The 26,520-nt window shown below is 36.0% G+C and overlaps 1 protein-coding gene across 6 annotated transcripts in view; it reads right to left on the bottom strand.

The window, feature by feature from the left end:
* The window catches only part of LOC121367713 (septin-2B-like), a 123,508-nt gene that overhangs the window by 38,256 nt on the left and 58,732 nt on the right, over positions 1-26,520 (bottom strand). For 5 of the 6 annotated variants that reach the window (XM_041492049.1, XM_041492046.1, XM_041492045.1 and 2 more), the window contains one exon: positions 829-934. In XM_041492049.1, coding sequence (XP_041347983.1) covers positions 829-934 — 106 coding nt within the window. Of the gene's footprint in view, positions 1-828; positions 935-19,619; positions 20,017-26,520 lie in introns of those variants that run through there. The other variant, XM_041492048.1, reaches the window with a different exon arrangement.

Genomic DNA, 26,520 nt, shown 5'->3' with positions numbered 1-26,520 from the left:
TAATGTAAATGGCCACACCTGAAAACCATGAGAGTTCCAGAGAAACTGAGCTACAGGTATTTGAGCTATCTTTTCGACGCGACATTTAATAATTTTTAAAATTAAAAATCCAAAGGAAAATGGTACACAGATAAATTGCACAATGGCATATGTGGGCAGTCACAGTTAAACATAACTTGTCAGTTTGTTTATTAATTTATTAGAAATACGCAAAATTGTTAGTTCCACGAAAATGTTATGTTATGAAGCTTGGAAAGTCTACAAATCTACTTGTCCACCAATATTTTCACTTGCCCAAATAAATGTTTTATTTCATTCAAGTGCAAGGACGATGTTTTTACTGCTCCAAATGAAACTGGACTGAAAATTTTTACATGTCCATAGAACAACCATTGGAGTAAACTTTGTTTGTCCAAACACATTTTTACATGTCCATAGGACAACCATTGGGGTAAACTTTGTTTGTCCAAACACATTTTTACATGTCCATAGAACAACCATTGGGGTAAACTTTGTCCAAGCACATTTTTACATGTCCATAGAACAACCATTGGGGTAAACTTTGTCCAAGCACATTTTTACATGTCCATAGAACAACCATTGGGGTAAACTTTGTTTGTCCAAACACATTTTTACATGTCCATAGGACAACCATTGGGGTAAACTTTGTCCAAGCACATTTTCACTTGTTATATATATTTTTAGTTTGTCGTTAGTTTTTAATCACAGTTTGTGATTTCACGGCTGTTGGTAACACACGATGTATGCATTCCTATTATTTGTATCTGAGGAAGTATACTGTTAGCACTGTACAAATCAAGCACTTACCAACGACCATAAGCGTGAACTCAAAGCCTTTCTTGACCGACTTCCGGTGAACCTGGTTTGGGAGGTTAGCAAAACCTACATACCCTGGCTGCTCGGGGTTCACGAACTGAAAAACACATGAGTAAACAATGCAGTGAACAGCAGAAAACAAACACAAGAACCACTGCAAGGTGAAAACATGAAAAGCAACAACCCACGCTGAATGAATCGGATAAAATAAAACATGTTTGTATTTTTAAAAATATACATATACAATGTATACATATAAAATAACAATATAAGAAGCAGCAAAATAACAGTTTTGGTTCAAACAGTATTTATTTTACAAAAACATGGGATTGGTCAACAGGCTTAGCCAATATTAAGACCTCTCCCTACATTTTACATGCGGTTACATGTTTAAATACCATATACTTACATAGTAGATTTGAACAAATAAGTTTTAAGAATAAAGCTGATTTCATTATGTACACTATTTATGTATGTCAACATGACACATGTAGTGGTTTTATTTGGGTTTACATAATTAGATAAGCATACTGTAGATATATCTGTATTGTTTCTTTCTTGCAGAGGAATTTATCCTAAAAACAACCCACCTAAAACCCCACCCCAAATACAATGCCTAGATAAAGAGACACTATTTCCACATATATATATATATATATAGCAAGCCTGACACAGCATTAGTTTAAAAAAAAAACCCACCAACAACATGGTTTGTATTTTCATTCCATCTTGCAAATGATAACCTCATTATCACTGGCCAGTGTGTTCTGATTGATATTCCGGTGTTCTTGTAGGTTAAAACATTTTAGCAAAGTTGGCATGAACGGTTAGAAAACAATGTACACATACATGTATATATATATATCAGACATCTTTGTCTTACAGTTACAAACACTGGGGGTTTTTCTCATTCAAATACAATGTACATGACAAACACAAGATATAATATTATGTTGTTAGTTCAAGGCTCAAAATTCATTTTGTGTAGTATGAAGGAATCTTTGCTGCTCAAGATATCAATAGAAACAAATGCTAGAAGCAGAGAAGCAATTCAGAATTCTAGAAATTAGTCTCAAACACAGACATGTAGTTTAACTTTTTAAACAGCAGTGTGGAAGACTTGAAAGAAATGTGGTTAAAAGTACATGTATAAGATTTAGATTATCATCTCTGAAAATCTTGACATATCTGAAATACTGTCAAAAATATGGTGGAATGCCAAAACTCCTTGTAAAAATTAATTACCAGAAAGCATATTGTGCGTATGCAAATGCTGCTTGCCTCCAGTGACTTTCAAGCTTTGGTCGATTTATTAAATTTTATTGTGTTATTTGGTCCAGGGCCACGTTCCACAAAGAACACAATGCATTTAAGGTGATCTTTGCACTAAGATCACTTCATGGAATGGGGCCCTGGACAGTAGTCAGCCTCATCTGAAGGAGTTTATATATATTTATTGCTTTGATAAGATACATGAATCTACATACAGATTATATTGAACAATGAACTGAAGAATCAATAAATATTAATTTTGTAGAGCTCAAACACATATATTGTACATATTACCCTATACAGCTCAAGTTAATAGATACCGACTTTGATGCATTGTGATCGTTACCTTATGAAAAACCCAGTCATCATTTGAGATGATGATTCTGGTATCATGAAGTAATTACATATTGACTTTGTAGAGCACTAAATTGTTTCTAATGAAGAGTCAATAAACACAGACATATTTCTGAGGATCATGTGGCAAGTGCTAACAGACAATAACAGATGCTGTAACTAGATGCAAGGGTGGCTTCAAAATGAATGGATGGATGGATGGATGGACGGATGGATGGATGAATGTTTAATGTCACAGCCCACACAAAAATCTATCAGCTATTAATATTGGATATCAAACCAATGGAAATATTTTCACAACTGGCAGTGAGGCAAATAATAACTACTAAATTATGAATCAAAACTAAAAGAACAAAATGTTTATCAACTCTCCAGCAACAATGTTATGAAGATTATAAAGTCTTAGGATTTGACTTACTAAATAAACAAGAATTCCATGGAATTAAATATATATCTTACGGCTATAACCTACTAAACACCTTTTCAGTGCACTATGATAAAGATCTATTTATAATAATAAGTATACTTACTTACTTAAGTATACTTACTTATCTACTTATAAGTTCAACTATAAACCACATTTCACTGACCTATGACTTACAGCTTGAGAGAAACTCATCTAAATGCGATACTTTAAAAATTCAATACAAATGTTTACACCAGTCACTGCCATCCAAAAAGTAATGCCTCTATCACGCCTTGTTACTTGTAAAGACGGAACAAAAATATATTTATTACCCCAGCAGACACTCATAAACAGGCAAAATAATAATCATAATTTCTCACTGAGAAATTATCATGTATTGGTCTAACGAACAATACTATTGGGATGATTTGATGCTTACAAACTAATGACCTTGTTGGTACTAAATAGGACGTCATCACGATTTGGCAAACACACACAATAACGTCACATAGTTTAAAAGAGTTTGTGTTTACGACTGTCTGTTTTTGGTGTTAAATTTATAACAAAATGTCATTTTAATGCATTTCATTATTGATTTTATACCAGAATAAAGAGAACTTTTGTTTTTGAAAATTATCTATGAATGTAATTAAATTACAAAGTTATAGCAATACTCAGAACAGAGCGTAAAAGTGGTTTATATAATTTCTATACATGTGCGTGTTGAAAATAAAGGCTTTTAGAGAAAAAATAGCTCAGGTAATAAATAGAATAACTAACTCGGTACCAGTTATTATCAAATTTATTTCACTCGGGACATAAATTTGATAATAACTAGTAACTCGTTTGTTATTCTCTATATACAAAGAAAAGATATCAACAAATAAAACCACCTGCATGTGTTCTATTTCCTTTTGTTTCCTGAAACATCCACGGAGCAAAAAATCCATACTCATTAATTTGTAGCCATCACAGTCCCAAAAGTAAATCACATTTTCCTTTCAGAAAGTATGTCCAGAACTAGCTTAAAAGTGAGAATGAACATGGCGAAGCGACTGTCCACAAGACCAGTATTTTGGTCTAGAACTAGGTGTCAACCATCTGAAAGTGTTGCTAATGGTTGGCAGACTGGTTCTTTCTTTCTCTCCAGCAAAACATGTGGGAGTCAATGAATCAAAATTAAGATGGAGGCATTATCGTATAGGTCAAGTTGCACTGAATACCCACACTGTTCAAAGAGGTAACAATTGGAATATAAAGACCTGATGTGACATTTTTAGCAGGTTTCCGGTTCGGTGTGAACGTTGGAGAAATCTGGTTGTACTTGTACGGCCTGGTCAGAATAGACTGGTCATCAGTGGAAAAAATATGGAAAGGTAAACAAACCACCCTCAGTTCAGTTTTAAAAACAACAACAAACAAACATTAGAGAACAAAATTCCATTAGGTACAGGTTTGGAATAATTTTCATTTTTTTTTTTTAATAAAACAATTTTTAAAATGTTTTTGGGCAAGTTTACCAGTATATATATGTGAAAATCATATCATGTTTAAAACTATCTTTTTTCTTTGTTTTTTTTCAATCATACTCCAGCACATAGATCGATCATTGGCATTTAGTCTTCAAAAACATAATGGTCCAATGCATGACATTGATATGGAACTTCCTTCTATATACCGGCCTCGGTGATGTCGTGGTCAAGCCATCAGACGTAAGGCTAGTAGGTACAGGGTTCGCAGCCCGGTATCAGCTCCCACTCAGAGCGAGTTTTGACGACTCTTTCACTAACAACTAACTCACTGAACTGGACAGACAGCCCAGATAGCTGAGGTGTGTGTCCAGGACAGCATGCTTGAACTTTAATTCGATATAAGCATGAAAATAAGTTGAAATGAATTAATGATTCGACATGTTACATACAGGTGTATGTGGTTTTGTTCTTGGGAATTATTCAGATTTAAACAAAGATGCACTATTGATCGGAACACCAGTAGACAACAAAAAATCATATTTTCTCATTAAAAAAAGAAAATATGAAGAAGAAGAAAGCAAAATAATTTCCCAGTGAGGAATGAGTGCTATGGTAATAAAGGTGCTTATCAAGCCTGCTGATTTTTCCCACTTGTTTTGTAATGAGATACATCTGTAAGTGTCCACTGGGGTTTATTATGCTTGGGTTCTTTGAGGATAAACCCAGAACTCTGTGTAATACAATACCACCGACCTACAGGTCAACCAATCAGAAGTAAGCAGACATACCAAGAGGTGATTGGCTTCTGTAACCAAACTCATCTACAAAATACAGCCAGATGGCCATTTTCAAGCTCCAATGATTGACACAATGTAAACAGATGTTCCTACTCTGGATCATCAGAGACATGTGTCCATGCTACAAAGATAACACTTGAAATAAATGAAACTAATTCATTCTTGCATTTCTTTTTCTATTTTTTAAAAGTAAACAGTGTTGGTTTTTGTGGCTATAATTTTGTTAGGGGTGGAACATAGCCCAGTGGTAAAGCACTCGCTTGATGTGCTGTCGGTCTGGGATCGATCCCTGTCGGTAGGCCCATTGGGCTACCTTTCGTTCCAGCCAGTGCCCCACTACTGGTATATCAAAGGCTGTGGTATGTTCTTTCTTGTCTGTAGATGGTGCATGTAAAAGATCCCTTGCTACTAATGGAAAACTGAAGCGGGTTTCATCTCTGAGACATGTCAAAATTACCAAACGTTTGACATCCAATAGATGATTAATAAATCAATGTGCTCTAGCGGTGTAGTTAAACAAAACAAACTTAAAATTCATCTGCCAGTGCATGGTCAGTAAAATATATATTGAAACAATGCATTGTTAATTTTATAGTTATTGTGTTTTAACTGGCAGCAAGTGGGTACATGCTTAAAGGTAGAGTAAACTCAAATAAGAGCCTTATGTGTTGGAAAGATGCATACCCGGACCACTAATACATACTGACACTTTAGCAAATGAAAAATGCGTAATTTTAGAGTTAATAAAAAACCATGATTATTCCTGCTAACTGAGGGCAGCAATTTTGTTTTGTTTTTGTGACATCCGGTGGTATAGCTTGGGGCGAAGTGACGTCAGCTGTCTATCTTCTCTATGCACAGTGTAAACAAACGCTCTAATTTATGACAAGGTGCTTCGCTTTCATCAACCTGACTTGTAAAACAACATAAATGACTTTATAGTATAATAAATTATTTAACTAAATATATTTCAGGTTACATCAATAGAACGAAATGGAGTTACAGTATTTTTTTTTTTTTTTTTAAATCCAAAGAAAAAATGCATACTGTTAGACCTATTCAAGCAAAAACTACCACTCACGATACCCAAGTGATACTTTTCTTTTCTTTGGGACAACGTAATTGGTCAGTTTTGTGATTTTAGATGGGAAAGTCTACTTAATCAAGTGTTTTACAGAATTATTTACAGTAATAAAGCAGGGCAGTTGGTAATGTCCATTACGATTTGAGGTGTATCTGTGCTGTTATCACTGTGATCTTTATAAAAGAGGCATGTTTTTTTAGTGTGTCTAGACACAGTGTCTGGGGACCGTCTGAATATACACCTGCCAATCAGGAACCACAGAAAGGCCACGGAAAGAAAAGACCAATTAACTAAAAAAACCACTCCGATTATTGATTCAGTATGTGGTTTAATTTATGTACGAAACATAATATAGTTATTTCAACACTTTGACAATGGTGGTTTATTTTGTATTGAAAAATAATATATAATTGGTGCTGGCATACTAGGATGGATATTATTACAGAACACTGCGATGCATCTTTAAAAATCAGGTATGTTTTGTTTCTTCAGTTCGAAGACTAATTCCTGACGTGACACGTTAGGTATTACGTAACCACCAGCGTATTCACTGGGATGGTACAAAATGGCTGCGCCTGTTATATATAATAGCCGTCACACTTAACCGTTTTATTAATTAACTATACTATTATACTTGTTGATATTAAGCAATAATGTGCATTATATATCATTGAACATGCATACCAGGCCAAATGCCTTAATTGTCCCCTCCTTTAAAATGATGTATCTATTGAGAAGCTAGGTATAAACATTATTACGGATCAATTTTCATACCTGTACAATTGCTAATCCTGCAGGTTTCATTACAGAGTACTAATTTTGTAATAATGATGATGTTTCCCCAACTCGGTGCCTGGGAAACTTCAGAATCCTAGGTACTGCTAGGTCCACCTACATTATGGTGTGTCCACGTGTAATTCAAACTCCATCATTTATTTACCACTATAATGTATTTTCTGAGTCTAATTTGGTGTCAGTGTGGTATGCCAATTGTTAATCTTTTGCCACACTTCTGATGTATGGCAGGCCCAGAATCAGACACTTGTCTACAAGTGGCTAACAAGACGTCTGTGAAGAGATAAGTGCTAGCTGTGATGGTCATTTCAAATTCCTCATCATTCCTGGCATGTTTGCTTGATGTACAGTGTTAATGCTAATAATAATACCACAGTGTCTAAAATTAGATTTCTTGGCAAGTTTCATTTGGGTGTGGCTTGCTAATAATATAAGCAAGATTAGAAAGCTTTTAAGATTCATGTTCATTTATAAAGATTCATCGGTTGTGGGGGTTTTATCTCCCAACAAATGGAGAATTAATGTTTCATCATATGCTGATGTATACAGAATGATTGCTTTAAATTAAAATGTAAAGTTGTCTGTTAATTGACCCAATTTTACAAAATCTGTCTGCTATAATCTAAAAGCCCACTAATGCTTATATTGTGTCAAAGTTTGATAAGCACTTTCAAATATTTATGGAGTAAAAGAAGCTGTGGTTCTAATTGGATGAAGAAGATGAAACCAGTGCAGCGTACGTCCAAAAATGGAAAGGCGATTTTTAGCAAAAATTAGTTGTTAATAAAAAAAATTAAATCTCTCAAATGGTATGTGACCCCCCACCCCAAGTTTCTTCCAGGTAGCCTAAATGAAAGGTGCCACAGTTTTTATTTGTGTATTGCCTGGGTGTGCTGATATGCTGTTTGTATCAGTGAAAACTATCAGTAAACATTAACATCATCAGCAATAGGAGCTGATTTGGTATAATGGAACCTAATAAAGCTCCCTCAATTTTGTGGGTTGATGGGAGGTCCACAAAGATGGATGGGTTTAATCAATTCTAGAATTCACCGCATACCAGGTATGTGCTACGACAGAGTACGATATTCATGCTATGACCGAGTACGTTATTCGATCCAGTTACAGGTATATTAAGATGCATTGAAATACAGACCACAGCATATGGTGTAATTATATCTATATTAGACGAAACCTAAAACCATAATCCCTACTTTGATGTGCGACCAGCTGTCAAGTGGCTTATGTACAAGGGGCTACAACAGATAATTGATTTAGTGGTTACGATGAACTCAACACTTAACAATTATACTAGTTAAACACATGAAGATAGAGAACTCTTCTTCTTTTTTTGTCTCGAGCCTTATTACACTGACAATAGAGAAAATTTATATGTGGTAGGTAGAGGTAGTTTTATTTGTGAACAACTGCTTATTGGACATTAACTACTGCATATAATACAAATTGCTGGTTTAATTTAGTACTAACGGTTGACCTGTACCTACATGTACATGTATAGCAAATACAAATATTTAAAACTAAATCTCAAAAAGAATATTGGTCAGGGTTTCTGCCAGAGGGTACGAAGGGTAAAATTACATACCTTAAAATTTTGAAATTAATATATACATTTTCATATTTTTTTAAAGAAAGATTATAGTTAGAATTTCTCAAAGGACATGAAAAGCAGTGTCCAATTTCAAAGCATTTCAAACCCATAACCATCTAGTATGGGGCAGTTATGATCTACATATAGCTGTTATCTTTTTATAAGTACCCTCAAATTATTTTCTGGCAGAAAGCCTGCTGGTATAGTTACACCCAAACTTAACGAATCTTTACATGTGTAACATTGCGTGTATATTGGAAACTTTATCGTAGTACTTTATATTTTTCAGTGTTCACCTCACTGGATGAAAATAATTTTTCTTTCTTATACACATAGCATGATGTAATGCGATCATAATGTATGGTAAGTATGATGAAGTGTCATCTTTTTATTACGTACCTTCTAATTATTTTTCTTTCTTATACACATAGCATAACGTAACATGATCATAATGTATGGTACGTATGATGAAGTGTCATCTTTTTATTACGTACCTTCTAATTATTTTTCTTTCTTATACACATAGCATGACGTAATGCGATCATAATGTATGGTAAGTATGATGAAGTGTCATCTTTTCATTACGTACCTTTTAATTATTTTCTGGCATCACGTAGTACTTTATATTTTTCAGTGTTCACCTCACTGGATGAAATTTATTTTTCTTTCTCATACACATAGCATGATGTAATGTGAACATAATGTATGGTAAGTAAGATAAGTGCCATGCTGTCTTAGCTGCCACTTTTCAATCTCTGATGATAGATCCCAGGGAACATCTCTCCATCTGGATTATCTCCCCTGTGATCAGTTCTCCACAACAAATCAAGGTATGTAAATATACAGGTAATGACTAATATTAATTTATAGTCTAAACAATACTTCATGACTGTTTAGACTATGATATACAACATGTAAATTGTCCAGCAATTCATACAATCTTCAAGTTAAAGTTTATTTTGTTTAACGACACCACTAGAGCACACTGATTCATTATAGGATGCCATTATTGGATGTCAAACATTTGATAAGTGATCTTTTATATGCACCATCAAACAGACAGAATAGCACATACCACAGCATTTGATATACCAGTCATGGGGCACTGGATATGACAAAAAATAACCCAATGGGCCCACCAATGGGGATCGATCCTAAACTGACCGCGTATGAGGCAAGCGCTTTATTTTATGTCCCGCACCCGAGTCTCCAAGATGCCAACATCCTGCCAGTCCCCAGCATAAAAAAACACAAAAAAACAACGAAGATTAATTTTCACTACACAGAAGACCCTGTTTCTGAAAAATAAAGTTTCAAGAATCTTATCCTCCATCAGCACCAACACCAGTCTCGGGAAATCTGACACCAGCTTTAACAGTGAGAGACAAAGATCTGGTGAAACTGGTAAACACCCAGTACACAAGTGATCAGCAGAGACCTCACAGCTGTTTACTAAAACAGTAGCCAGTCCATCCGCTGGAATTCTCTCTACCTGTACCAGAACATGGATTTCACAAAGAAAATAAAATATTGGCAGACCTTGTACTATCACTGGCACACCATCACTTTCCTGAGACTTCTTTTGGAGAGTAGTTTTTAGCTATGCCAGCTTGGTATATGATGGGATTTTTTTTAAAGTACATGTACTACACAATAATTAAGTATCAGTCCTCAATATAATATCTTAAATGGCTTACCACAATCTAATTTAGGAGAGCAATTAATCACTCCTATCAATTTGGATTTGTTTGCACAGTGAGGTCTGCACTGATCTCAGACTGGCCCCAGTGGCGAAGTGGTTGAGCCATCGGACTACAGGCTGGTAGGTACAGGGTTCACAGCCCAGTAGTGGCTCCAACCCAGAGCGAGTTCGTAAGGGCTCAATGAGTAGGTGTAAGGCCTCTTCTCTCTCACTAACCACTAAACATGCCAACTAACAACTAACCTACTGTCCTGGACACAGCCCAGAAAGCTGAGGTGTATGCCCAGGACAGGATGCTTGAACCTTAATTGGATATAAGCATGAAAATAAGTTGACATGAAACATTCATCTCAAGAGGTTGTTATTAGCAAATAGATGTAGTAGAAAACGTCACTCTACACCAATAGTGAATGTATACATTGATGACTAAATAAAAACCACGAAAATTCATTTAAAAAAAATAATAATAATAAAAAAAAAATTATATATATATATATATATATATATATATATATATATATACATACACACATATACACACACACACACACATATACACATATACAGATATATACATTATATAATATATATATATACATACATATATATATATATATATATATATATAAACAGGACAAAAAATAAGACATTATACAACTTGTGTTAAAGTCAAAGCCAGAATGACATTCAATTACTTCAAATAACTTTACAAATACAACGTAGCAGACGGCTGGCTTTTTTGTACCAGTTTCCTGCTACCACCACCCGTCTCTGCTCCACAAGGAAATCAGTACCTATGTACAGCTCTGGTGATGTCTGCATGCATCTTTTTAAGTTCAACATTTCCCCAGCTTTGTACAGGAAGGAAATGCTGGAAACTGTTAAGTGTTGTGTATCTAAAATGGGACACACTACATGCCTATGGGGTCGGAATGAGTAAGAATAAGAATGAAAGAGGAGGAGGCCAAGTGTTGATAAAGGGACTTGATATCTTGAATGTAGTCTACGTAAGAACTACTGGCTGCTGAAGACAAACATGCTGCCAAGCCTTTGGCATGCGCTTCACACCAATAAAACTGCATTAAAATGCCAGAGGTGTAATATCTGCATTTTCGTGCATGTTCTACAGGCTGGTAGGTACTGGGTTTGGATCCCAGTCGAGGCATGGGATTTTTAATCCAGATACCAACTCCAAACCCTGAGTGAGTGCTCCGCAAGGCTCAATGGGTAGGTGTAAACCACTTGCACCGACCAGTGATCCATAACTGGTTCAACAAAGGCCATGGTTTGTGCTATCCTGCCTGTGGGAAGCGCAAATAAAAGATTCCTTGCTGCTAATCGGAAAGAGTAGCCCATGACAGCGGGTTTCCTCTCAAAATCTGTGTGGTCCTTAACCATATGTCTGACGCCATATAACCGTAAATAAAATGTGTTGAGTGTGTCGTGAAATAAAACATTTCTTTCTTTCTTTGTCACACAAGTACTACAGGTATAAGGTCTATAGTTTAATAAAGTATGCAGTCAGCTAGAAACATTGTGTGACCACCATGAACACTGGCAGATGACCATATGGTTTGAGGTCGGTTTACAAACATGCCATACACAGTACGTGCATTATGCACAATAGGACCAAACAAAAATGTCCAGTCTCTTATGTATCTCATTTGTTTCGCATGGGTACCAAGCAGACTGGTCAACTTAGCATTACAAATTATTCAAGGTGAAAGGGGTAGGATACTGGTCTCAGTGGTGTCATGGTTAAATCATCTGACATAAGGCTGGTAGGTACTGGGTTCACAGCTCGTTAGTGGTTCCCACCTAGGAAAAGGAAATGGGATACCTGAATTAACTTTTTCAAAACCCCCAAATGAGTTGATCAAACTTTCAATTCTCTGAGGTCTGGGCCCGTGCTTATAAAACTTAAAGTCTAGATTTTAATAAAGTCCAGACTTTAAGGTAATGCTATTTGAATGGTGTTGCCATGACGTTAAAGTCTGGACTTTATTAAAGTCTAGACTTTAAGGGTTATAAGCACTGGGCCTGACTGCTTTTCAGGACTATCCTACCTACAATGTATTTGGCTACAGTAGGTTTCTTCTCTTTCTCTACTGACAAAGTGTGAAAATAACCACAATACGTCACTACTAGACACCAAACTGCCATAGTTTAAAATGTGTTGAGGTATCGTTAACAGGGCATGATTTAGCTCAGTCGGTTGAGTGTTCACTTGAGGTGCTAACATCGCACAATAGAATCACCTCGTATCCATTCAGCTGACTGGGATTTTTCCCGTTCCAACCAATGCACCACAACTAGACAAAGGCTGTGATATGTGCTTTCCTGTCTGCTGCATTAGGAAAAATGTAGCGGGTTTCCTCTGATGATTACGAGTCATAATTACCAAATGTTTAATATCCAATAGCCGATGAGTAATTAATCAATGTGCTCCAGTGGTGTCGTTAAACAAAACAAACATTTTTTTTTTTTTTTTTTTTCATTAACAATAATTCCTTTCCTTTCCTGACATTTTTCATTTGTTCCACTTGGGTTCCAGCACTGAATTAGGATTAAACATTATTTGAACTCGGATTACCAATTATTTAAGGTTGAAATCAGTCACCAGCAGCTCTATTGATTTCTTTAAACAAATGGAATCACACGTACTTCAGTGGTTTATGTTTCAAGTCTAAGAATTCAATATGGTCCAGCCTCATTTGGGAGGTGTTACTTGCTTCAAGGCTGTCATATGTGCCATTTTGTCTAATGGATGGCAAACCAAAATTGGAGTTTAGAAGCACGATATCACCAACAGCTGATTAAGGAAGGAAGGAAGGAAATGTTTTATTTAACAATGCACTCAACACATTTTATTTACGGTTATATGGCATCAGACATACGGTTAAGGACCACACAGATATTGAGAGAGGAAACCCGCTGTTGCCACTTCATTAGCTACTTTTTTCGATTAGCAACAAGGGATCTTTTATATACACCATCCCACAGACAGAATACTACATACCACGGCCTTTGTTACACCAGTTGTGGAGCACTGGCTGGAGCGAGAAATAGCCCAATGGGTCCACCGACGGGGATCGATCCTAGACTGACGGTGCATCAAGCAAACACTTTACCACTGGGCTACATCCCACCCCTCCAACAGCTGATTAACGCCATTGCCAAAGTACTACTATACATGTATACAATTATCTGCATTTAACTGCTTTTTGGTCATATTATATTCCATTTGCTAGGAAATAAATAGTCTACATATACATGTATGTATGCATAAATGAATCTGAACCACTAAAATATGATCTTGTTCAAAACCCTATAACTGCATGTTCCCATGAGTAACTGTCAGGTGTTTCATCTAAATATGTAGTTACTCACTGACACACTACACATGCCAAGAATGGTTTGGCAAATCCAATCACGCAAAAAACCCGAATTTGCAGGGTATTTTAGATAATTGTGCGTGTGAGTGTGCGTGTGCGTGTATGTGCATGTGCATGTGCATGTGAATGTGTGTGTTATTGTGTGCAGGTCACAATATTTCACAAGAACTGTTGATCTATTCGCGTGTCAGTTATGCAACTTTAAAATCACATGAACCACCAACTGGTTACGTGGGGAACAAATTTCAAGTATCCTATTAGAAGTCAAATTGAAAATCAATTTATTTTTTAAAATAAATTTGAACCACCAATGTAGCATAGAACCGTAATTCAAGTGTTTTACAATTAGGTAGGTCTAACTTATCTATATTCACGTAACCAAACAATCGGTTACCTAAGTAAAACTCCACGTGACTTTCGATTACCAAAGATTTTGAAATACTGTCCCCAGTGTGTGTGTGTGTGAGCATGCATGTGTAGTGTGGTGTGTGCGTGTGTGTGTGCGCATGCACATGCATGCATGCGTAGTGTGGTGTGTGCATGTGTGCATGCATGTGTGTGTAACGGTTACTGTGTACATGTGGAACCTTCATTCATTCCAACCACACTTGACATATTTTCTTACATTGTGCACATGGTCATTAGTAAGAGAAATACAAGGCTTAGATGAAAGCTCCCCAAGGGGCATTGCTGTGCTAGAAATCAAATTAATCATCATAAATGTCAGGCAAGCTTCCTAGTAACTACATGTAATTACTTCACTCCATGGTGCTCTGTAATTTCTTGTACAGACATACATGTGTTTTCAATATACCAACATTTACAACTATAGATTCATGACCAATAGCCATACAAACACTATAGACATGGACACAGACAGATACTGATAGATCTAAACACACACACACACACACACACTGATACACACACACACTCACTGACATACACACAGAGAGAGAGAGAGAGAGAGAGAGAGAGAGAGAGAGAGAGAGAGAGAGAGAGAGAGAGAGAGAGAGAGAGAGAGAGAGAGAGAGAGAGAGAGAGATTACAAGAATCTAATGAATTTGACATGCATGAAATTTAGTGTTGGGAATCAATTTTGAGTTTATTAATTATCATCAATTACACATATAACATATTTATATTACCAGGATTACACCTACTGTAATATTCACAAGGACAGATCCTACATATATGTATTTTGCTAATTTTACTTTTAATACCAATGTAACGTCTTTCGTTTTTTTCAATACACATGTATACCCGGTATGCAAAAAACCTGCCCCTGAACCTGACCCGATTCCATATGCACATGTATTGCATCATCATAGGTATAATCACTTAGTATAATCACTTAATTAGAACTGGTACAAAGAGAACCCGATCAATCAATTTCCTTTTAAAGATAATCGATCACTGGAATACTAGAATGTACACAGTATCTTAAAATGTGACAACAGATGTCAGAAACAATTGTACAAGAACAAAAACTTCAAATTCTTGTTGAAAGGAAACAAATATGTTTTACAGAACACTTACCGGTACTCTCCTTCCTCTTTCCAAAAAGAAATGTGTATATATTCGGTAACTGCAGTACTTAATTAGTGGCTGTTACATACTCTCCTTCCTCTTTCCAAAAAGAAATGTGTATATATTCGGTAACTGCAGTACTTAATTAGTGGCTGTTATATACTCTCCTTCCTCTTTCCAAAAAGAAATGTGTATATATTCGGTAACTGCAGTACTTAATTAGTGGCTGTTATATACTCTCCTTCCTCTTTCCAAAAAGAAATGTGTATATATTCGGTAACTGCACTACTTAATTAGTGGCCGTTGTATACTCTCCTTCCTCTTTCCAAAAAGAAATGTGTATATATTCGGTAACTGCAGTACTTAATTAGTGGCTGTTATATACTCTCCTTCCTCTTTCCAAAAAGAAATGTGTATATATTCGGTAACTGCAGTACTTAATTAGTGGCTGTTATATACTCTCCTTCCTCTTTCCAAAAAGAAATGTGTATATATTCGGTAACTGCAGTACTTAATTAGTGGCTGTTATATACTCTCCTTCCTCTTTCCAAAAAGAAATGTGTATATATTCGGTAACTGCAGTACTTAATTAGTGGCTGTTATATACTCTCCTTCCTCTTTCCAAAAAGAAATGTGTATATATTCGGTAACTGCAGTACTTAATTAGTGGCTGTTATATACTCTCCTTCCTCTTTCCAAAAAGAAATGTGTATATATTCGGTAACTGCAGTACTTAATTAGTGGCTGTTATATACTCTCCTTCCTCTTTCCAAAAAGAAATGTGTATATATTCGGTAACTGCAGTACTTATTAGTGGCTGTTATATACTCTCCTTCCTCTTTCCAAAAAGAAATGTGTATATATTCGGTAACTGCAGTACTTAATTAGTGGCTGTTATATACTCTCCTTCCTCTTTCCAAAAAGAAATGTGTATATATTCGGTAACTGCACTACTTAATTAGTGGCCGTTGTATACTCTCCTTCCTCTTTCCAAAAAGAAATGTGTATATATTCGGTAACTGCACTACTTAATTAGTGGCTGTTACATACTCTCCTTCCTCTTTCCAAAAAGAAATGTGTATATATTCGGTAACTGCAGTACTTAATTAGTGGCCGTTATATACTCTCCTTCCTCTTTCCAAAAAGAAATATGTATATATTCGGTAACTGCAGTACTTAATTAGTCTAGGGGTGGGATGTAGCTCAGTGGTAAAGCACTTGATGCATGGTTTGTCTGGGATCGATACCCATCGGTGTGCCCATTGGGCTATTTCTGGTATATCAAAGGCCATGGTATGTGCTAGCCTGTCTGTGGGTTAATGCATGTAAAAGATCCCTTGCTACTAATGGAAAAATGTAGTGGGTTTCCTCTCTAAGACTATATGTTAGATATACCAAAAGTTTGACTGATGATTAATAAATCAATGTGCTCTAGTGGTGTCCTTTATTAAAAAAAAAAAAAAAAAAAAAAAAAAAAAAAAAAAAAAAAAAAAAAAAAAAAATTCATTCTCTTGCAATAATACCTGGACACTGATATCTTGTATTTATATGCTTTGTTCCAAATGTCAAGGAACACCTGTTGACACCTGAACATGTGACCCCAACAATCTACTTGACATGCGTGCTCATTAATACACATTCTGAGTGTCAGCCGTGGGTAGATTCTCACAATGGTGTAAATAAAGAGCCATCACTTATAACATTATACAGTTTGAAAACATTTCTATTAAACACTGTACAATTAATCTTAATAAACTCAGTGGTGTTCTGAATAAAATTTATAAGTTTGTTTTGTTTAACGACACCACTAGAACACATTCATTTATTAATCATTTGTTGTTGGATGTCAAACATTTGGTAATTCTAAGAGAGGAAACCTGCTTTATTTTTCTATTAGTAGAAAGGAATCTTTTATATGCACCATCCCATAGACAGGATAGCACATACCACAGCCTTTGATATACCAGTCGTGGTGCACTGGCTGTAACAAGAAATAGCTCAATAGGCCCACTAACAGGGATTGATCCTAAAACAACTGAGCATCAGGCGAGCACTTTTGATAATCAACTTCATAAGCAGCTTTTGCCTTCCATCTGATTTCTTACAGCATAAATCAAGTATTTTTGATTTTCTGTAGCGATAATATTAACCTTTTACTTTTATTAACATTATTCTCAAGTTATAGGTTGCTGTTAAAAGGTTAGTAATTAAATTTGTTTTGCATCTACACTTTACGACAATCTGATTGGTCCAGAGGTGCTTACTTTTTTGTGTTCATATCTCAATGAACCAAAAAACGCAGAATCATACAGTGTGCGCATCTTTTCTTTGGTTCATACTTGCATGAACCAAATAATAATTTTGGTCATTTCTTAACACAAGTCTTAATTTTTACAACCACTTAATTTCTAGCATTTGCTTCCATCTTGAAATCTGTAAAAGTAATGATTGCTTCGCACTCCACAGAATGAATTTCGAGCCTTGATGTTGAATAAAATATTTTGAGGGTGTTTAATCCATCATTTCATTTTTTTTTTTAATTTCCCAGGCTCATCCCACAGTCTCTTTAGAAAGGTGGTTGGTTAACGCAAGTCATTTTGTATCGAACTAAACGAGCATTTTTAGACTACTGCTAAAGCAATGCATGTCCCAACAAATTTTCATATTTCCTTAGTTGAAGGGTCATAACTCTGTGAAATATGCACAAATTGACATCAAAGTCAAACTTGATTTGTAACAAAACATGATAAAGCTATACAAAAAAGTTCATCTCAGTATCTTTAGGCATTCCAATAACAAATCTGGAGAAAAAAAATCCTATCTCCTTTAGTTAAAGGACCGTAACTCTGTGACATGAACGTCAAACTTGATCTGTAACTGAACATGATAAAGTTATACAAAAAATTCATCTCAATATCTTTAAGTATTCCTAAAAAAATCTGTAAAACACATTTTCATATCTCCTACATTCAAGTACCGTAATTCTGTGAACAATGGGTAAATTGACATGAAAGTCAAACTTGATATGCAACAGAACGTGATAAACCTTTAAAATTTTAGCGCAACATCTGAGAAGAAAAAAACATTCGGAAAACTATATGTGGGACAGACATATGGACAGAGACGAAACCTATAGTCCTCTGTGGTTTGACCGGTAGTGGATTAACCAGTGGGCCACAGGAGCAGGTTTGACTGTATATTTACAAACTGGAGCGTACTAATCATTCCCACGCCATGTGACAAAACCGTTTACACATAACTTTCATAACTGTATGCTGGCCCATGAATATTTCCAAGTACATGTTTTATTTATGTGGCATTCCAACTGCAGTCAAATCATGTGTATAAATCACCCTACTGTATGGTTCAAGTCAGAAAATATTTGTTCACACATTATATCATGATGGTGGTGGGAATAGTTCCTAAATTCTTACCCTGGTTCAGCATAACAAGAAAAACAGTTGGCATTAATTCACTGATACATAAATTGCATTATTTGAATACTTGTTGTTATGATTTTGGTTTCAGCTCACAAGATGTATTACATATTACACTTAGATAAATGTTATATATCAGTCTAGGGAATGAAATTTGGGTTTTTAAAATTTTTATTCCCTACACTGATATATACCAAATACAGGTACAGTAACGAGACATTTTACAAACGTACATGCTAGAACAGAAACTGACACGACTATGACACAGAATTTCTATGTGCAGGGTTTCTGCCAGAGGGTAAAACAGGTATGGTGCCGTACCCAAATTTTTTGGCAGATTTTCTTTTCTTAAGTTAACTTTTTGACAAAATTAGTTACTATTATCATTACTGTATGATTTTCTTAAACCTCAGCCTAAACTTAAACCATTTCTTTCTGGGAGAGCTACCACAAATGCCTACCATACCAAATACATGAAAACATCCCTAACCATAACCCGATTATCACATTCTATTCTCATACATGTATATATACGTGCTGCAAAATAGTATTTAAAAAACAAGACAGCACATACCAAACTGAGACAAACGAGTCACACAGTACTTACTGGAACAAGGTAAACACAACAAACCTACTGATCCTCAATTAAGATATGTTTATAATCTACCACTGGACTAACAAAAATGATAACACATATATATATATATATATATATATATATATATATATGCTGACCCACAGAGACATTACATATTACATGTAATACACAGTGGGAAGTGTATATAGGTTTAATTACATGTATGTACAACAGCAAGTTATTACTGAACCATGATATAATGCTAATAACTTACCACTAAACAAATTTACTGAGTGTAGTAACAAAGATATGTACTGTTTACACAACTACATATAGGTTAATTCACACTTACCTGTCCATTTTCATCTCCACTTGTAGGAAACATCTTCCAGTGATATAGAATGACTTTAACAGCCTTAGCGTAAAAATATTTTGTTTCCTTCAATTACACCAGTACACACGCCCCCTGAGAAAACTGATTCACAATTTCCTGCCTCAGAAACACAAAGATTTCTAAATAGCTAAATTGATGAAGGAGAAAGCTGGTCACTTAATATTCAGTCTGCAAATACATCCATTCAAATATCGGTGAAAACACACTCACTCACACACACAGACACTGCCGTCTGCTAAAGAAACACTGACGTCTGCTTGGAGAACCGCTGCATCTGCCAGCAACATCAGCAGCAGACATACAAAGACCGGACTGATATAAAGATAGGAGAGTCGTCAGTGCCAGGCAGATCAGGCTGAAGGCTATCATTTATCACTTCCCAGCTCCTGCTTCACTCACTATACCACAACTCTAGCTGCAACAGGGTGAGCTGTATGCATAGCTGATTGCAGATGCACACAAAACTGCAGCCCATAAAGGATTGGTTTCAGAAATGGGGAAAATAAGGAATTTCTCACTATGCTATTTTTGCAGATTGTAAACTACTGTTGCTGTGTTTTTTTTGGATCATAACCCCCCCACCTCCGACATTTTTGGATAATAGAAATAGCATTAGAAATACGATAATAATGGGGATTACAGCAACAGTCTTTGTGTTACAGTTCGCAGTCTTTTGTCTCGATGAGCCACCGAGATCTTGTGCCACGGTCAGACGCCGTCTTTGTTAACTGGATGCGATCGACTGATCAAACTGAAGAGACTTAATTAAGAAATCTATATTTCGAGTAACACTCAGTTGAATAATTGGTCATAGTGAAAGGATCTTGGTGGACCCATGTTTGTCAGTGATGTCACTGCAGTGAGCGATGTACCATGTAGATGTATGTGTGTGTGTGTGGTCAGATGAATTATTTCACAGTATAATGAGTACTTGGAATGCCGAAGAAATTGTCAATTTGCTTCCAGCAGTTTGGTCTTTCAAGGATTACAAATAGCTGTAATAACCTAGATTTCAAAAAGGCAGATTAAAAAAACTAAATATACAGGGTTTATATATATACATATATTATTATAATTATGTATTTTTAATAAGATCAATTATTAATGTTACATCCCACAAAATATGCTGTAGTCAGGGTAACTAGGCCTAGATTTAGTGCCACAAAATCGTAAAATGGTTATAAATGTGTGCTGTAGTGATGTCATAGTCTACGATGGTTTTATGATTTTGTTGCGCTAAGACAGCTTCGATAATACCTAGTCTGATTAGTAGGTTACATGGTATGTCCTCAGTTGTAACCGATATCAGTTACGATTCTTAAATTAGCGTCATTAAGAGTTTTCATCACCATAATAAATATGATGAACATAATTAGAAACATATTATTGTTTGAGTATAATTTGATACAGTAACCATCATCATCTGACAAAATGGAGACAATCATGCAAGGCGACCATTAATTTAATAATGAACAAAATATCAGTCACGGGCAACCAATACGAGACCTGACCGATTGTTCGCAACTTATTTCCAGGGTTATTAGGATGATTTTTATTAATTTAGAGTATGAATATACAAAATTCAGAGATCAAATTGATGGATATGTTCTAGTAGAACTAGAAGTAGGTACATGTAGAAATTGTATACTGAACAAAATAAGAAACTTCCGCTAACTTTGCTTGAACATAACTTGATGAAAACAAACCGGGGGAATAATTGTTATATATGCATTTAAAGAGTGTTCCATGATGCATCGTTTGGTGCAAAAATCATGGCCATAGGTTGACAGAAACTGGGAGAAATTTTGACCAAGTGTGGTAGGGGTTAAAAATAAAAACACCCACTTAATAACTGGTATGACCACCTCTTAAATTGACCACTGCAGTGCATCGCAGGTGCATAGAATTGACTAAAGTGTTGATTTCTGCCTGTGGAATATTGTTCCATTCCTGAATGAGCGGTTGACGAAGTTCGTTGACGTTAGCGGGTGGGTTGGGACGATGCCTCAATCTCAATCTCAGACTATCCCAGGCATGCTCGATGGAGTTGAGATCAGGACTTTTAGTGGGCCAGTCATCAATGAAATCAATGTTATTTGTCCTAAGAAAATTTAGTGTCTCTAGCTGTATGAGAGGTGGCATTATCATGCTGAAAAATCCAGATATGTTGTTTAAACCATCCATGTTGACCAGCTAATATTTCAGTTGTATAATGTAGGGAAAGGCCTTTATATAGGCTATGCCTGTTGACCAAACCCATCTGTTAATATAAACAGAAATAAATATTGTTTAAACCATCCATGTTGACCAGCTAATATTTCAGTTGTATAATGTAGGGAAAGGTCTTTATATAGGCTATGCCTGTTGACCAAACCCATCTGTTAATATAAACAGAAATAAATATTGTTTAAACCATCCATGTTGACCAGCTAATATTTCAGTTGTATAATGTAGGGAAAGGTCTTTATATAGGCTATGCCTGTTGACCAAACCCATCTGTTAATATAAACAGAAATAAATATTGTTTAAACCATCCATGTTGACCAGCTAATATTTCAGTTGTATAATGTAGGGAAAGGCCTTTATATAGGCTATGCCTGTTGACCAAACCCATCTGTTAATATAAACAGAAATAAATATTGTTTAAACCATCCATGTTGACCAGCTAATATTTCAGTTGTATAATGTAGGGAAAGGTCTTTATATAGGCTATGCCTGTTGACCAAACCCATCTGTTAATATAAACAGAAATAAATATTGTTTAAACCATCCATGTTGACCAGCTAATATTTCAGTTGTATAATGTAGGGAAAGGCCTTTATATAGGCTATGCCTGTTGACCAAACCCATCTGTTAATATAAACAGAAATAAATATTGTTTAAACCATCCATGTTGACCAGCTAATATTTCAGTTGTATAATGTAGGGAAAGGTCTTTATATAGGCTATGCCTGTTGACCAAACCCATCTGTTAATATAAACAGAAATAAATATTGTTTAAACCATTCATGTTGACCAGCTAATATTTCAGTTGTATAATGTAGGGAAAGGTCTTTATATAGGCTATGCCTGTTGACCAAACCCATCTGTTAATATAAACAGAAATAAATATTGTTTAAACCATCCATGTTGACCAGCTAATATTTCAGTTGTATAATGTAGGGAAAGGCCTTTATATAGGCTATGCCTGTTGACCAAACCCATCTGTTAATATAAACAGAAATAAATATTGTTTAAACCATCCATGTTGACCAGCTAATATTTCAGTTGTATAATGTAGGGAAAGGTCTTTATATAGGCTATGCCTGTTGACCAAACCCATCTGTTAATATAAACAGAAATAAATACTGTTTAAACCATACATGTTGCAAAAAAATGGAATGCCAAATTACAAGTCCACAAAATTCATCCTGATTTTGCAGTTATGAAATTGAAATCTATTCCGGGGGTTTATATATTTACAAATAAGGAAATAAAACAAAAAGTTAAAATATAAATTTGAAATTACGAGGACAAAAATACATTACTAAAATAAACTTTTAAAATGAAAAACAAAAAGAAAAAAATATTGCACTATGTTTTGGGGTTTTTTTTGTGGGGGGGGGGGGAGATTGTTTTGTTTTTCTTTTGTGGGGTGATTGTTTTGTTTTTCTTTTCCATAAAAATAACTGCAAAGAACAGACAGCTGTTTGATTGTGAGACTCCCAGTCTCCTTGACAACATGAATTCCTGCTGTGTGGGCCTGATTAATATTACACCATGCTGATTACACAACGTAAACCCAGCTGTGGGCAGCATCCAGCTCCCACTCTTCCCATAGATAAATAAATAATTCATCCAGCACAAACTGTGACTTCATACATGAAAAGACATCATTTATTAATGTTTCCGATCACTGCATGTCTACATGTACTTGAATTTTATAAATATCTTCAATGATGATGGTATTTTATTTACACATGGTGACTCAGCTTGTTGAAGTTACAGACTCAAATTGTTTTAACAAACTGAGCCTCCAGACAAAGCAATACAATCGTTAGTGATTTTGATGATTTTAGGAAAGGAAAGTAATATTTAACAAAACCTCAGTGCATTCTAAATTAAGGCTATTAGGTGCCTGATACATGTATATAATTATTGCAACACTTGGGATGGAGGGGTAGAGAGAGACAGGAAGGAAGGAAATGTTTTATTTAACGATGCACTCAAACACTTTTTATTTACGGTTATTTGGCATCAAGACATATGGTTAAGGACCACACAGATATATAGAGAGGAAACCCGCTGTCACCACTTCACAAGCTACTCTTTTTGATTAGCAGCAAGTGATCTTTAGACAGGATAGTACATACCATGACCTTTGTTACACCAGTTGTGGTGCACTGTCTGAAATGAGAAATAGCCCAATGTGTCCACAAATGGGGATCGATCCTAAACCCACCGCACATCCAGCAAGCACTTTACCACTGGGCTACATCCCACCCCGAGAGAGACAGAGAAAGAGAGCCTGAGAATCAGAATCAGAATGAGAGAGAGAGAGAGAGAGAGAGAGAGAGAGAGAGAGAGAGAGAGAGAGAGAGAGAGAGAGAGAGAGAGAGAGAGAGAGAGAGAGAGAGAGAGAGAGAGGGAGAGGGAGAGGGAGGGAGAGAGAGAGAGACAGAGAGACAGAAAGAGAAAGAGAGACAGAAAGACAGAGACACAGAAAGACAGAGACAGACAGAGAGGGAGAGTGTGGGAGACAGTGGGGAGGGAAAGAAGATGGAAACCACCACATAGGCTACTTATTACAAACAAAAAGCAGCATGGTCTCCATACAGGTTAGTACAAAGCACTTTAATGTATCAGGGTTAAAACAGAAGAAGAAGAAGAAATGTTTTATTTAACGACGCACTCAACACATTTTATTTACGGTTATATGGCGTCAGACATATGGTTAAGCACCACACAGATTTTGAGAGGAAACCCGCTGTCGCCACTACATGGGCTACTCTTCCGATTAGCAGCAAGGGATCTTTTATTTGCACTTCCCACAGGCAGGATAGCACAAACCATGGCCTTTGTTGAACAGTTATGGATCACTGGTCGGTGCAAGTGGTTTACACCTACCCATTGAGCCTTGCGGAGCACTCACTCAGGGTTTGGAGTCGGTATCTAGATTAAAAATCCCATGCCTCGACTGGGATCCAAACCCAGTACCTACCAGCCTGTAGACCGATGGCCTGCCACGACGCCACCGAGGCCGGTTAGGGTTAAAACAGAGTCCAATAAATACATGTACCAAATGGCAAGTGCATCATTATGAACTAGTTACACCACAATACATTAAGTACCAAAATAATGTTATGGTACTTATCATAAAGATCATATAAAACAATGCAATATTTATGTAACTGTTTTCTGTAAACCATGTGGATAATTAACAACAATTTCTGACACATAATGTTCTGCAACTCTATTAATCATGAATCATAAAAATTACTCCAACATTTGATAAAACATATTAACAGAAAAAAGTTCCTGTGCATAAATAAAATCTCAGTAATTCTTATATTTTTAAATAAATAAAAACTTTTTGTTTGCCATACATATTTATCTGTTAGAAGTACGATGGTCTAGTCAGGACTTCTAAACCTATAAAAGTGTGGTCTACACAATGCTTGGTGCACCGCTGATGATATAACAGGACAAGGTATTGCTGAACAGTTGTAGTCGTATTTTGTAATTAGTAACGTAACCGGTTGCTTACAGTTCTTCCTCTAATAGACTTCTTTCACATTCCACTGCGCATGTGCCCATTGCGGGGAAACTCGAGGACCTAAACCGCGAACTCACGCGAGATCTCGCAAAAATAGACCTGTGGACAAGTTGGGGGGCATAGACAATGGGAGGCCACGCAATAGGAATGTGAATATCTCCATGATTAATTATTCTATCAGTAGGGAACCCGAACATTCTGTCGACAACCAACAAGACTTATTGGAGACATTTGTGAATTATTGCTTATCACGAAATAAAAAATATTTTGTTGTTAACGCCTGACAAACCATCAGTTCGGATTCATACGCAATAAATATCCGATATGGGCTGAAATAATATTAATGTGTGCGCGCGTGTATGTATGCAGATATTTATTGTATTTAACATGATTTAAATATTTATAAAGCATTATACAGATAAATACATTCAGGATTCTTGTCGGGATTTCTTTTCAACAAGTTATTTAAAATTTTGTTTGGTATTTGGAATAAAATTAAATGATACATATAAAAGTTGAGCTATGGTATATAAAACATTAGAATCAGGCCCGTAGGAACGATATCTAGAGTTGGGGGAGGGGAGGGGGCACAATATGTAGTGGAGAGACACAGTCTAGTTGGTGTGGGGGGGGGGGGTGGGGGGCAAAGCCATATTTTAAACCGGGTTTAAAAAGTGGGGCTATAGTCCCCCCCCCCAATCCCCCTGAAAGTTGGATCCTCCTCAGTGGGCCCGTTAGATTATTTCCCGTCCCAACCAATGATCCATCAAAGGACGTCGTGTATACTATCCTGTTTGTGGGATGTGAGAAGTATGCTGTGTATCATTTATTATAAATACATTGGTATGACTGAAAACAAACGGTTTCTTGTCGTGGCTCTGTGACCAGGCCATTTTACAGGCATAGTATGATACCACAACTTAATGCAACTTGTTAACGTATATTTTGCAACAAAAGTTCGTGTACAGGGACATAGGCTAGGGGGGTTCGGGGGGTTCGGACAGTAATTGTACGACTGTCTTTTTTTAATGAAACGATAAGAGGAAAATAGAGCTGTGATAAAGGTCTATGTAAGTTAGGGGTTTTGTTGGGTGTTTTTAGGGG

The sequence above is a fragment of the Gigantopelta aegis genome, chromosome 3 (assembly GCF_016097555.1).
Source record: "Gigantopelta aegis isolate Gae_Host chromosome 3, Gae_host_genome, whole genome shotgun sequence".
Lineage (NCBI taxonomy): Eukaryota > Metazoa > Mollusca > Gastropoda > Neomphalida > Peltospiridae > Gigantopelta > Gigantopelta aegis.
The sequence above is the reverse complement of the archived record's forward strand: the minus strand, read 5'-3'. Positions and strand labels throughout refer to the sequence as shown.